Here is a 13,676-nt window from a genome sequence, read left to right on the forward strand (position 1 = left end):
TAACCGCGCTTCTGCTCCCTTGTCCCTATATAAACCCCTTACCCCAGCCTGTGGGGGCGCAAGTCTCTGCACAGACTCTGTCGCCCCAAGTACCTGTGTATCTGAATAAAGCCTCTTGCTGAATTGCATCCGAATGAAGTGGTCTCGCTGTTCCTTGGGAAGGGTCTCCCCAGAAGGAAGACACTCGCTGAGGGTCTTTCACCACTGGCCACCTTTGACCCGCCGTTTGTCACCTGTCACCCTCAGACTCTGGAGAGACGCAGAGAAGCCTCCGTTTGTGCATGGATCCATTTTATTTTACAAAAGGCTGAGGTTTAAACTGTATCCGGGGGTGTCGGGTAACAGAGGGATTAGAACACACGTTTTCTCCTTTGTTCTACTCACTGCTAAATTCCCTGGCAGCTTTCTGGTGTGATGAATAGCTTGCTGTAACGAAGAAGAAAAGAGAAATTCACAGTTGGGTCGAGAACCAGACCTGCTTCTGGGTTTCCACCTAAAGTGACTTTCAAATACACAAACGTGGAAAATCAACCCGTGACAGACATGCCTAATGGCTAGGGATCTGTCTAAGAAGTGTGAAAGGGAGAAGGCATGTATGCTTTAGATGGCATGGATGCTTAGTTAGTATTTATAATCCACATTTTGGACAAACAGATTACAGCCATGAAACAACAATAAAACAGGGCACGTTTCTTTTTCTAACTTTGAACTTTTCTTTTGCCTTCCTTTTGTTTGTTTTAAAGACTGGTAGATTTTATGAAGCCCCATCGTCTTGCTTTGGTCCCGCCCAAATCCCAGGGTTACAGGTATGTGCCTCCTGATCAGCTCAGCTTAACACGCTTTAATTCCTAGAGGGAAAGTCACGGCTTAGGGAAACCAAGTGGAAGATTAGACTTCTCTTGTCTGTATTTATGTAGAGTTCACTTGTGAGAAGGCAGTAGAGCAGTGGTTCTCAACCTGTGGGTGGAAACCCCTTTGGGGGTCGAACGACCTTGTCACAGGATTGAATATCAGATATTCTGCATCCTAGATATTCACATTACGATTAATGACAGTAGCAAAATTACATTTATGGAGCAGCAACAAGATAATTTTATGGTTGGGGGGTCACTTCAACAAGTGAGACTGTATTCAAGGGTCACAGAATTAGGAAGGTTGAGAACCACTGCCCTAGACCCTGGGTGGTCAATACCCTCATAGTGACCTGATACACAGGGACCTCAACAATAGGTACCCCGGGGCACCCAAGGATACAGACTCCAGGGCACTCCTAGCAAGGGAACCAGGCACGGTTCCCATTGGTTTGGGAGTCCAGGCTGCACACCAATATTAATAGCATGCTGTAGCTAATATTCAGATTGGTAATTGGAGTTCCAATGAAAGCAGCAAGTTCTTACTTACTCATTTTCAGATAATACATATTGCTGTGATAAAGTGTCCACAGTATAGAATTAAATCCTTTCCTTTCCAAGTTGCTTATAGTCATGTTGTTTTATCACAGCAATAGAAACCCTAACACACACACACACGTGTCCACACAAACACACATACATGCATAACCACATATATACCCATACATGTACACATATACACACAGAGATACACAAACATACACGAATACCATCACATACATATTTAATAGCAGAATTTGAATTTTCAACTTGGAGAGTACTTTTTGCTACATAATTAAGTTGTCCATCAATGCTTGAATACATATAAGCAATATCTCCATAGAAAAAATAAATATAGAACACATTAGCCTTAATTAGAAACCAAAATGTAGTAAGAGAAGCTTTGGCAGATGTCTAGGCGTGCATTTGGCAAAATTTTGAATTCAGATCTATCAAGGACTGGTGGGCCAGCTCTGCCAGGCGGAGCCATAATGGTGGTTGGATCCTTTTGTTACAATGAATGTATTGTGACATCTTGTGGTCATTCCAAAAATTGCAATTGAACATTTTAAGTAAAGTTGATCAACACAAGATGCATGAAGAATAATTTTACTGTGAAGATCCTCAGGGACTTCCAAATCCTCAGGGGACTAATAGGTGGTCGGGAACCTCCTGGAAGTGTATGATGTGTAGTCCGTGAGGTGTGACAGCTTCATAGGGTTCTGCAGATAAACACATTTAACCCCAGCACCATAAGCGGTTTATAGAGTGTGCAGGCAGGGTTCCAGGGACATGTGAGGGAGTGACAACTGATCCCACTGGTGGCTTTTCGGAGAAGCAACCTCAAAAAGGAGCACATTTTATGACCCAAACACTTTTTTCACTAAATTTAATCAACAGCCTAAACTCACAAGGGGCACCTGACTTTCCATAAGCGATACTGACGGACAGCCGTACCACCGGAGGCCTCTGGCTCTTTGTGTGCCATACTTTAAGAGCCTGTATCTTGCGGGCATCTGTTAACAATAGGCTCATGGACAGTGTGATGTAAGCCTATGTGGGCCAGCTTGGGGATGTCTTAGTTATTTGCCTGTATATTATTCTCAAAAGGAGGGGACAATTCTGCACTCTCCCCTCCCACCCTCTGGTCCCTCCAGCCATAAAAATTAGTGGATATCAGTTGTATTCATTCTGCTTCTCTGAGACAAACTGACCTGAAAATTTTTTTCCCTTAATGTACGATCATTCTTGAACTCCCCTGAGCTATACAGGGAATTCAGCCTGACATTAAAGAATTCCTTCAGCAAATCGAGTGTTAACTATCCTTTGTCCATACCACACCATGAACCCATCCTTCTAGATCAGGAGCCCCTAACCCGTGCCCCTACCAGGGCAGCCAGTGACATCGCCAGCGTCACTACTGACAGCCTGTGGTTTGAGATCTGCATCCTCCTTCCGGAGGGAGACCAGGTTTTTTTTTCTGGGGTTGATTTGTGTGGTGCCATCATCTGGAAAGGTTGGCAATTACCAGACAGCAAAACCTTCAGGAGGCACTAACAATGCAGTTCACCAACTGAGCCCAAATGTGTAACCTCTCTGAGACCAGCTCCACACAGCCAGGTGTGGCAGACTCGCTTCTGTGGCAGGCAGCACACACCTCGGCTGGTCACACAAGGCCACAAGGCTTGTCCAGAGAAACTACAGCTTGGCCAACCATGAGTTAGGGATCTAAGTCACTGAGTCCTTGAGCCTGGATTTCTCCAGACCCCACCGACGTCCGTGTCATCGCTCACTCCCCTGTCCCAATGGCAAACGATAGGGCAGATTCTCAGGGCAGGCAGCCTAAAGCTCGAACTGGGTTCTGAACTCACCTGGAAAAGCCCGTTCCCCCTTCCTACGCTTTTAAAGGATTTATTTTCATTATTTTTTTTAAGTGCAGGTGCATGTGTGTGTGTGCACATGCTCATGTGTGCATGTGTATGTGTGTGTGTGTGTGTGTGTGCATGTGTGTTTAGATATGTGTGCTTGGGTGCAGGTGTCCACACAGACCAGAAGCATTAAGTCCCTGGAGCTAGAGTACATGCAGTTCTGAGCCACAATCAATGCATGCTGGAATCCAAACGTGGCTCCTTTGCCAAGACAGTATGTGCCCCTAACCACGGACCCATAACCCCCTCTACCCCACACACTGTTTAATCTTACATCAGAACAGCCTGAAACCTTCATCCTCCTGGAGCCAGGGAGCCGTACTCAGAAATGGAGCAGCCTACGTGACTTACCAGGGCCTCTGCACTCTGACTGCAAACGGTCACTTTCTCTCTTCCTCGGGGAGAGAAAGGAGTGTTCTAACCCTCGGGGAGAGAGGAGGAGTGTTCTGACTGACATTTCAGAAATTAAGTTCCCAGTGCAGTGTGGAACACAACTAGAAAAAGATCCAGGGAGCTGAAGTACTGAGAAAGAAAGTTAAAAGAATTCAACTTCTGTGGGGCCAAGAATAGTTCATATTTAAGGAGTCAAATAACCTAGCAGAACACAAGCCATCAAAATGCAGTTCCACTTAACCCAACAGGCTGATACTATGGATTGTATTTACCCCTCATTTTTGGCATTATCTCTGAGGCAGGATTCTCCTCTCGTTTCTCCTCATGATCCCAATGATGAGACTTAGGACAAAAGGCAGAACGATGAAGAAGCCCAGGATCATCCAGCTGTCCTGATGCTTGCTGAAGCTCTTTGCCATCAAAATTATGTCTGGAAAGGAAACGCCAGAGAGGACAGGCTCAGACTCCTTTTTTCCACTTTAATCTCATGTATGCATAATGTGCTTCATACTTTGGCAAACTGCAGGCAACTATCTTGGGGGAAATAAGAGAACACTTCAAAACTACATGACATGTTTTCCATATGTCTTGTTCTGCATATTTATTTAATATTCTGGTGCTCCCTACTTGTTTGGAGGGATGTTGGTTTCGTGTGGTTCATTGGTTACATCAATAATTCAAAAGATGCCATTGAACGATCGCTCCACATCCCAGGGCTCTAAGTTCTTCTCGAATGGGGGACAAGAACACTGTGCCCACAGCAGAGATCTTCAGATGACCACATGCTGGGTATTTCAAATGGAATGCAACAAGGAAAGAGGCTGAGGGCTTCCCCACTAAGCCACAGATGCTGGAGAGTCAGGTCTGCTCAACCTGACTCAAATTCTTAGTTTATCTATAACTTAATAGTTATTTTCATTTAAATATTTTAAAGTCACTATGTTAACAGAGTTTAAGTGAAAATGCAAGGAAATTTTGTTATAAAAACTTTTGTCCACTGCCTTGCTAAGTAAGTTCCTCTCCTTAGATGCACACATTCTTACAAAACGCCATCTTTCCATGCGGTACTAACGCTTTAGGCACACAAAGCCCTTCTCTTTCCACCTTCACCACATCTGCGCACATGTGCTGAGGATCTTGGAATAAATACAACCAAGGCAGTGAGAGATTTAGACAATGAAAGATTTAAGACACTGAAAAACAAACAAAAAAAAAAAAACCTGAAAGGCAGATCACCTATGCTCGTGAATTGGTAGGATTAATACTGTGAAATGGCCAACTTACAAAAAGAAATCTTTAGGTTCAGTGTGATCCATACCAAAATACCAATGTGACTCTTCATAGAGCTTGAAAAAAAAATTAAATCTCATATGGAAACACCAAAGACCCAGTAGAGCCAAAACGATCCTAAACAATAAAACAATCTGCTGATCATATAACCATCCTAGATTTCAAGTTATGCTACAGAGCTAGAGTAATAAAAGTCAGCATAGTACTGGCATAAAACATTGGTCCGTGGAAAAGAACTGAAAACCTACATACAAGCCTGAACTGTAATGGGCGCCTGAGTTTTTACAGAGAGACCAGAAATACACATTGGGTAAAAGATAAAATCTTCAATAAATGGTGCCAGTCAAATTGGCAACTCCAAGTACAAGAATGAAGCTAGACCCTTCTCTCTCACTCTGCAAGAAAACTGAACTCCGAATGGATCAAAAACTTCAACATGAGACCTTATACCATGGATCTGATAGAAGAGAAAACAGGGAATAGGGTTTGAACTCAGTGGCACAAGAAAGGATTTCCTGAGCAATATACAGCAATTCAACAGCCAACATCAAACTAAATAGAGAGAAACTCGAAGCAATTCCACTGAAATCAGGAACAAAACAAGGTTGGCCACTCTCTCCATATCTATTCGATATAATACTTGAAGTTCTAGATAGAACAGTAAGACAACAGGGGTGTAAACGTTAAGACCAACAGTTAAGAGGTGGGCTTCCCGTGAAACTAAGAAGCCAATGTACAGCAAGGGGCGTGGTCAGCTATAGGCAGCCTACAGAATGGGACAATCTTTATTAGACACATGTCAAATAGAGGGTTAGTGCCTCAGATATATAGAGGACCAAAAAAAAAAAAAAAAAAAAAACTCCCCCAAACACCTGAACATCAAGAGAAAGCAACAACAACCAAATTAAAAACTGGTGTGTGGAACCAAACAGAGCTCTCAAAAGAAGAATCAAGTGGCTGAGAAACATTTTTTTTTTCTAAATGTCTGACATCCTTAGCTGTTGGGGAAATGTAAATTAAAGCTCGTATTATCCCAGTCAAAATGTCCAAGAAAACGAAGGCAAAATCCCCCAAGCAGATGATGACAGATGCTGATGTGGATGTAGGGGAAACAGTTATTCTCTACCGGTGTGAGGGCAAAGTTGTCCGGCCACTGTGGAAACCAGTGTGGAGGCTTCCCAAACAGCTCCGCCATTGTGGGCATCTACCCAATGGACCCTGCATTCTGTTAGGGAGATACCTGATCGCCCATGTTCAGTATTACTCTGCTCATAATAACTAGGAATGGACACGGCCCAAATGCCCACTGGCTGGTGCATGGATAATGAAAATGTAGGGGGTTTACACAATGGAAGATTATCTAGAAGTTAAGAAAGATGAAGTCCACAGGTGAGTGGACGGAACTGGGACAGAGCATTCTGAGTGAGACAAGCCGGACTCAGAAAGGCAAACATTACAGTTTTCTCCCATTTCCGGGTATTGGCTTTGGGTCTTCAGATACGTGTTGTTGTATTTGGAATAGCCACAGAGGTCAGAAAATTAATAAAGGGACATGGGGGTCTTTTAAAGAGGGGGAGAGGAAACAGCGGCATAAGGGTGAAAGGGGAGTGAAACAACCAGAAGGAGGGGATGGGAGGGCAGAGGGGGGGAATACGGGCGGGGGACAAGAAGACTACGGACATTTTTAAAAGCCATATGGAAATTTACACTGTAGCAGCTTCCTAAAACATATACATACACACAGAACAAAGCTGCAATGGACTTATGCACTAATGGGGTGACAAAGCCTCCCCTAAACACCAGAACCCAGCAAGTGACCAGTATCTGGAATGGGTTACCTCTTTTGGAGTATTGGACCCATGATGCCTCATAGTTCCAGCAAACACTACAGGCCAATACTCTTGGCTACCCCTAGAATGAGAAGGTGAGACCCTACTGTCGAAGGCACCACACGCTTGAATCATAGGACATAAAAATAGCGGTCTGTCACCAGCTGGAGGTTTGGTGTCTACTGGGTGGCTTGCGCAGTGCTGGCGAGTGCTGTGTAGACGACCGGAGGGAAAAGTAAGCCCAGGTCTTCCCCAGCTGTGAGCCACGAGAGCTACAACAGTGACTGGCCTGACAGGGAACTGTGGCTAGAAATGTCATAGGCCCTGGAGAAAAACCCACCACTACTTGGATTAAAAAAAAAAAAAAAGGGAGGACCGGAAATTGGTTGGGTAGGGAAGCAGCCGAGGTTCTACGGAGAGCTGAGGGAGGGTAGTGCAACGGTCAAAGTGATTTGTTCGAAATCCTCGAGGAACTAAAAACTGAGAAAAATCTTAAATAGTTTTATGTTTTATTAAATATATTTTATTATTCTGCTAAGTGTAGATAATATTAAACTGACCCGGAATCATCATTCCCGTAGATTTGGCACATTCTCCCATCCTCATCGGAGAAGCTTCCTTTTGCCGTAGGTGAAAGTTAACAGAGATCCATGCAGGGTCAAGATGCAAATTATAAAACTGCAGAATGCCCAGCTGTAAATGAGACAGCCACACCGCACCCCTCCCCCACCAAGGCCCAAGATTCCCTGCAGACCCCCGAGGTGGGGATGACTACAAGAGACTGTCGCTTTCCAGACACAGCAGGACAAACAGGCACTCAAGAGGCTTTGACCGAATGCCCCAGACCTGTGCAACACTCAGCCAGACAAACATGTGATGTGGAGGGAGGGGGCGCAAAGTCCCACCCGTGACAGAGTCAGATGATGGCTGCAGGAGAGGGAGAGTTGAGCTTCTTCCGTCACGTAAGCCCCGGTACATAGACCGTGTTCTAGTGGAAGGGCACACATCCAAGAGTATATGACCAGTAAAAACCGTACTTCGTGGGTTGCAAAAAGGGGGAGTACCGAAGTTGGGTAATTTAGGAAGAGAGCGTGGATCCAGAAAGAACCAAAGGAGGGTGGTAAATATGATCACAATATAAGTTATGCAAAATCTTCAAGGAACCATTGAAAAATATGAAAAAAAAAATTCAGTTCTGGGAATTTTCAACTACAAAATCCTTTTCATTTCAGTAACCACAGAGTTTCTTCTTTTCTTCTGTGTTCTCCTGGTGACATAGTTGCAGTGCAGTGGACAGATTGTTAAACATTTGAGTCCTTCTCCTTGTCCTCTCTCCCTTCCCTTAGTCCGTAGCCGTAAACCTAAGGTTTCCTCTACTGCGCCTTCCTGATTGGACTACGGTGCTGACAGAACTGGCTGAGGGGAGATGACGTCCGTCAGGGGGGAATCTGTCTCTCACACTCGTTATTCCAAATACTTCCCGTGACTAGAAGACTGGGTCTCTTTGGTTGACGTGTCATTTAACGATTCCAGCCATTCTCTTCCCTTTCCTTCCTTTCCTCTGTTCTTCCATCGCATTGACAGGAATGTCGAAGCTGTCTCACTAATTACCCTTAAGCCTATACTCCTTTCTAGTTACCCATAGGCCTACACCTCCTCCAGTTACCCACAGGCCTACGTTCTCCTCCAGTTACCCATAGGTCTATACTCTTTTTGACAAATAGTTCATGCAGTTTTCTGGTATTATTCTGTCCTGACTCGAAACAAGAATCTAATTTTCTGTTTTGTTTTCTGCCTTTGTTTTTCAGACCAGATTTCACCCTGAAACCCAGGTTGGACCTCAGACTTGGAGCAATCGACCTGCTTCAGTCTCTCAAGTGCTGGGATCTCAGGCAGGAGCTACCATGGCCGGCTTCAACCACTCCTTTTTTTAGTATATGTTTTTAGCACGGGCGTTTGTCTCGGACACTGTGTTTCTAAAATGCCACGGCGCCCTGAAATTACAGTGTCCTTTCCGCACTAATTGCCGCGGTCACCTAACATAAGTATGAACTATGGATTATGAGCTCTTCGTGTCCTTAGTGAATTATAAACAGTATTATTTAAAAAAAAAATGCCTTCTCATGAATTCCACAGAGAGCCAAACTGCTTGCTATTCAATTTCTTTTCCTTTGAGAGAGCATCTGCCTAGTTTCCTCTCAGCTTGACTCAAGAGAGAGTTGTTTTGAAAGAGGAACTCTCAGCTGAGAAAAGGACTCCGGAATGAGTCTGCAGGGCATTTTGTTAATCAGTGACCGATGTGGGGAGGGCCTTGAGTGGTGCAACCCGGGCAGGTGGTAATCCTGGGGTTTATTGGAAAGGAAACTGAGCAAGCCTAGGAGAGCAAGCCAGCAAATAACAACCCCACCGCCCCCGCAGCAGCTGCTGCCTCCAAGTTCTTGCCCTGTTTGAGTTCCTGTCCAGACTTCCTTCAGGGGCAGAGTGTGGTCTGAGAACTACAAGGTGAAATAAATCATTTCTTCCCCCAAGTTGCTGTGAGTCATGGTGTTTTATCACAGCAATAGAGACCTAAATAACACAGATAGGGTCTTCCACTGTAGCCCAGGCTAGCCTCAAACTCGTAGCACACTCCTCCTGCTCCAGATGCCTGCGTGTTGAGATTATAGTCGGGTACCACCCTCGCTGTACAAATTGAAACAGATTGTGTTCATGCTCCCTTCAACTCTTGACTCTCAGAGGAATGTGTCCAGCATCCTTGAACCTCTTGTTTCAGGTGCCAGGCATTAATTAATTCACAACCATGTTTGAGTCATTGCTATTTTCAAATACTTGACATATGAGACAATTTATTCGTTGTCCACTTATATATCTACTTCAGGCCAACATAGCTAACGCCATTGGGTGTCAGGTAACCCACTTTCACTATTAAACTTCCATGTTATTGATTATTTAGACTTTCTGATCTCCATATTATTCCTTCTCCAAAATACCTGCTGACATGCTCGTGGAGGAGATAGATGAAGGAATAAATGATGGTACCAGCGAATGGCTTGTGACCTGGCTTTCATTCACCATAGGAACAAGGGAAAATATGAGCACGTACTCAGAACGTGACTTACCATTATCTCCTGGTAGGAAATACACTTACATTTTGCTGTACGTTTTTCTAAGTCTCAGTCAGAATGAAAAGTGTATTCCAGGGTTGCTTTTCAATAATTTTCTGTTTTAATAATATGAAATACGAACCTTGCATATAGTTTTCATTATTCTATATATGACTTTTTTAAAAAAATTTTACTTAACGACATTTCTGAAACGTTAGGAGTGCAATTCTATTTTAGTTTACATCACTAAGTTGGTTAGAGTTGGTCAGAGGAAACTCACTACAAATATGGCACCCAGCTAATTTACCTTTAACTGGGCTGGGAAAGATTTGACAAAGATGTCTTTCTTCAATTAATACCACAGAAAACAACAGACTAGGTGTCTGGGAGGTTTATTTGTACTGACCTGATTTGAGAACGTTTCCATCGTCGATGCTGCCCCCTGGTGACCCAATCTGTAGTTTACAGTCTGGAGGCATGTAGTCAGGAAAGCATTGGCAATGACCAAAGTTATTACATACCTAAAGCAGAAAAATATGTAGTCATTTTGAATCGTCTTAGCAGGTAAATCTGATGTACTGGCTGTTTTTACATCAACTTGACACAAGCTACAGTCATTCAGAAAGAGAGACTCTCAACTGAGAAAGACGCCTTTGTAAAATAGGCCTGTGGGCAAGTCTGTAATGCATTATTTTTTGGTGATTGATATGGAGAGCCCAGCTCACTGGGGACAACACCGCTCCCAACACAGCCATGTGGAGCAAGCCAGTAAGCATCACTCCTCCATGGCTCTGCTGAAATTCCTGCCTCCAGGTTCCTGGTTATAGTCATGCCATTTAAGAGTGGTGCAGTCATCAGTTCTCCAAAGCAGGAGATTGGAACCGCCCACAGTCACCTGCATGGTCACAGTCGCCCGCATGGGTGGGGTCACTTACCCCATTCCCTTTGCACTTCTTAGAGGCATTACAGTCATTTCTTGTTAGATCAACTTCTTGGCAAGTTCTGTTTATGCAATACTAAAATTAAACATAGGATATTTCACGGTCACAAATGTCACATAAAACAAACCACTATTTGTAACATAAAAGGGACATATTTGTTGCATAAAAGATGTCCAAGGTCTGCTATCAATTTTCTTTTTTTTTAATATTTATTTATTATGTATACAATATTCTGTCTGTATGCCTGAAGGCCAGAAGAGGGCGCCAGACCTCTTTACAGATGGCTGTGAGCCACCATGTGGTTGCTGGGAATTGAACTCAAGACCTTTGGAAGAGCAGGCAATGCTCTTAACCACTAAGCCATCTCTCCAGCCTCTCTGCTTATCAATTTTGCTTTGATTCCAATACCAATGTTCCAGCTTTCTAAAATAAGCCCCTCAACAGCAATGGTATCAAAGCAGGAGGAGCCGCTCTTCTGGGAGCTAGACAGGGACTATGTGTGGTTTGAATTTTGATCCCTACAGTTTGAACTGACTGAAATCCGCATTGCATTTCCTACACTGTCAATATTTGTTAATGGATTGTTGGATAAAAGTCAAAATTGCCCCCCTAAGGTTGGAGAATAATTTTTCTTATGTCTCAAATACAATTCATAGGTTGTTTTAACTCTTTGCGGTGGCACATATCAGAATTATAAGGTAAGAGAAATAATTTAACTTTGTTTTTATTTTTTGGCAATTATCAAATCTTGTCCTGTCAAAGTAGCAATCAAATAGTAATCGGTAATCTGGGTATGTAATTATTTTGGTCTCTTTTAACTTTTTCTATTTTGTTAGGCTTTGTGGCTTATGTTTTTCAATTGTTGACACAAGATGTAATTAAGTAATTCACAAAATAAATACATCAAATGTGGATGAAAATGAGATCTTTGTATTTATTCAAAATTAACATGTAACCAATAAATAAATCATAACTTGTATATACTAGCCTTTCTTTGATCCTTACATTCAATATTCAGTGTTATATTCAGTATTCTAGCTGGAGCAATTTAGATATTAAAACGAAAGAAAAGAAATTCAAATCATAAAGGAAGTAATAAAATTATTTGCTTGTAGATGACATGATCGTATATGTAGATCTCCAATGTACGCAGACAGACTATACAGAGATGCCCATGCCAACACACGCAGACTGACTGACTGTGGGCAGATGGCTATGTAATCACACACAGGCTTGTAGACGGCACAAAGATATCTATTTAAATACACACAGGCTGACAGATTACATACAGATGGCTGTGCAAACACAGGCGGACACACTACACATAGATGTCCAAGAAAACATACACAGAGATTGACTGACAGACTGTAAAGTCATGATCAGGCAAACACACCCAGGCTGACAGACTGTCCCCAGATTCATCTACCGTAGCCTTATGCTGCACACTGATGCCTTTGTAAACACATGACAACTTACAGAGTGCACATGGAGGTAGTGCAAGCACACACAGATCAGTAGACTCCTCACAGATGCCCATGAAAACGCACACTGACTGATTATACACCGATGAGCGTGCAAACACACACAGACTGACAAGCTACACACAGATGTGTGTATATAAACACTCACGCTAACACACTACACACAGATGAGCATGGGAACACACAGGAAGTGACAGAATGCACACAGATGGATAGGCAAACATACACAGAAGGGCAAACCACACACAGATGCCTGTGCAAACACACAGACTTACAGATTACATAGAGATACACAGGCAAACACACACCCTTGATACATCAATGAATTCGGCAGTTTCAGGATAACATATCAAGTTGAAAAAAATCAGGTACATTTCTACCAATTAACAATGGACAATCCAATAAAGATATTTAAAGTTTTTGTCTTTATAATAATAACACAATATTTACTTAGAAATAAATTTAGCCTAGCAGGAAGAAAGAGACAGGTTTGGGCCATAGACTTGAAAAGTCAATTCCCCCCTGCCAGGCAGTAACCTGTGTCCCTGACCAGGAGCAAGACACTATCTTCTACAAACTAACAACTGTCGCTTTAAGGAATTTTTTTTTTTTTTTTTTTTTTTTTTTTTTTTTTTTTTTTTTTTTTGTCTAATTCTCCATTCACAAGACAATCATGCTCGGCACTCTTGGAAGTTTGTCTGTCCCCACTTAGATGATGAGAAAATCTGGCAAGCTGTCCTGGCAGCCGTGGAGTCTGGGCACACTATCTGGGGTGGGCTAGGTCCCAGTGCTTGGAGCTCCTACCTTATAGTCCTGTGTGGAATTCTGATCAAGGTATCTGGGGCTACTATCCTATTGGAAGATCTGAGTTGAAAGATACACCTTTGCTAATGGCTTGCTCATTTATTTGGGGATGGAGTTCTATTCTTTCCTGGTCATCAGAGTAGGGGCTACGTGCATCTCAGGCTCAAAACTGTGGGTTTCTCCATGCCTACAGCTCAAAACACCAAAATATTCTAAGACAAGGGAAACAGGCAAGGTCCATCATGTATGACACTTCCCTAACCGGACATTCTAAACCTTCTTCTCTTTATTCTTTTTGTGAGAAGGGAGCTCATAGATGTAGCTCATGAGGAAATTGGCCACACGAGGCAGGCAGACCCAGGAACTGGGTTACTCAGAACAAATAAGCATCTCTGGGGTTCAGGAACCTCTGCTTTTGGAGTTTTGAGCTGGCTCTGTAATCTCCAAGTAAAGTGCGCTAAAGTGTTTATAATCGCTACTTTTAACCTCAAAGGGCTATTTGTGTGCTTTCAGAG

General features: G+C 43.1%; 1 protein-coding gene across 1 annotated transcript in view; it reads right to left on the reverse strand.

The window, feature by feature from the left end:
• Window positions 1–3,999: 3,999 nt before the first annotated feature.
• Adam18 (ADAM metallopeptidase domain 18) overlaps window positions 4,000–13,676 on the reverse strand; it is a 39,935-nt gene continuing 30,258 nt past the window's right edge. Inside the window, exons 16-18 of the mRNA XM_050146730.1 lie at window positions 10,871–10,951; window positions 10,342–10,456; window positions 4,000–4,142 (exon numbers count right to left, since the gene is read on the reverse strand). Coding sequence (XP_050002687.1) covers window positions 4,000–4,142; window positions 10,342–10,456; window positions 10,871–10,951 — 339 coding nt within the window. The remainder of the gene's footprint in view (window positions 4,143–10,341; window positions 10,457–10,870; window positions 10,952–13,676) is intronic.

The sequence above is a fragment of the Alexandromys fortis genome, unplaced genomic scaffold (assembly GCF_014885135.2).
Source record: "Alexandromys fortis isolate MF-2015 unplaced genomic scaffold, M_Fortis_MF-2015_v1.1 scaffold_55, whole genome shotgun sequence".
NCBI classification, from domain to species: Eukaryota; Metazoa; Chordata; class Mammalia; order Rodentia; family Cricetidae; genus Alexandromys; species Alexandromys fortis.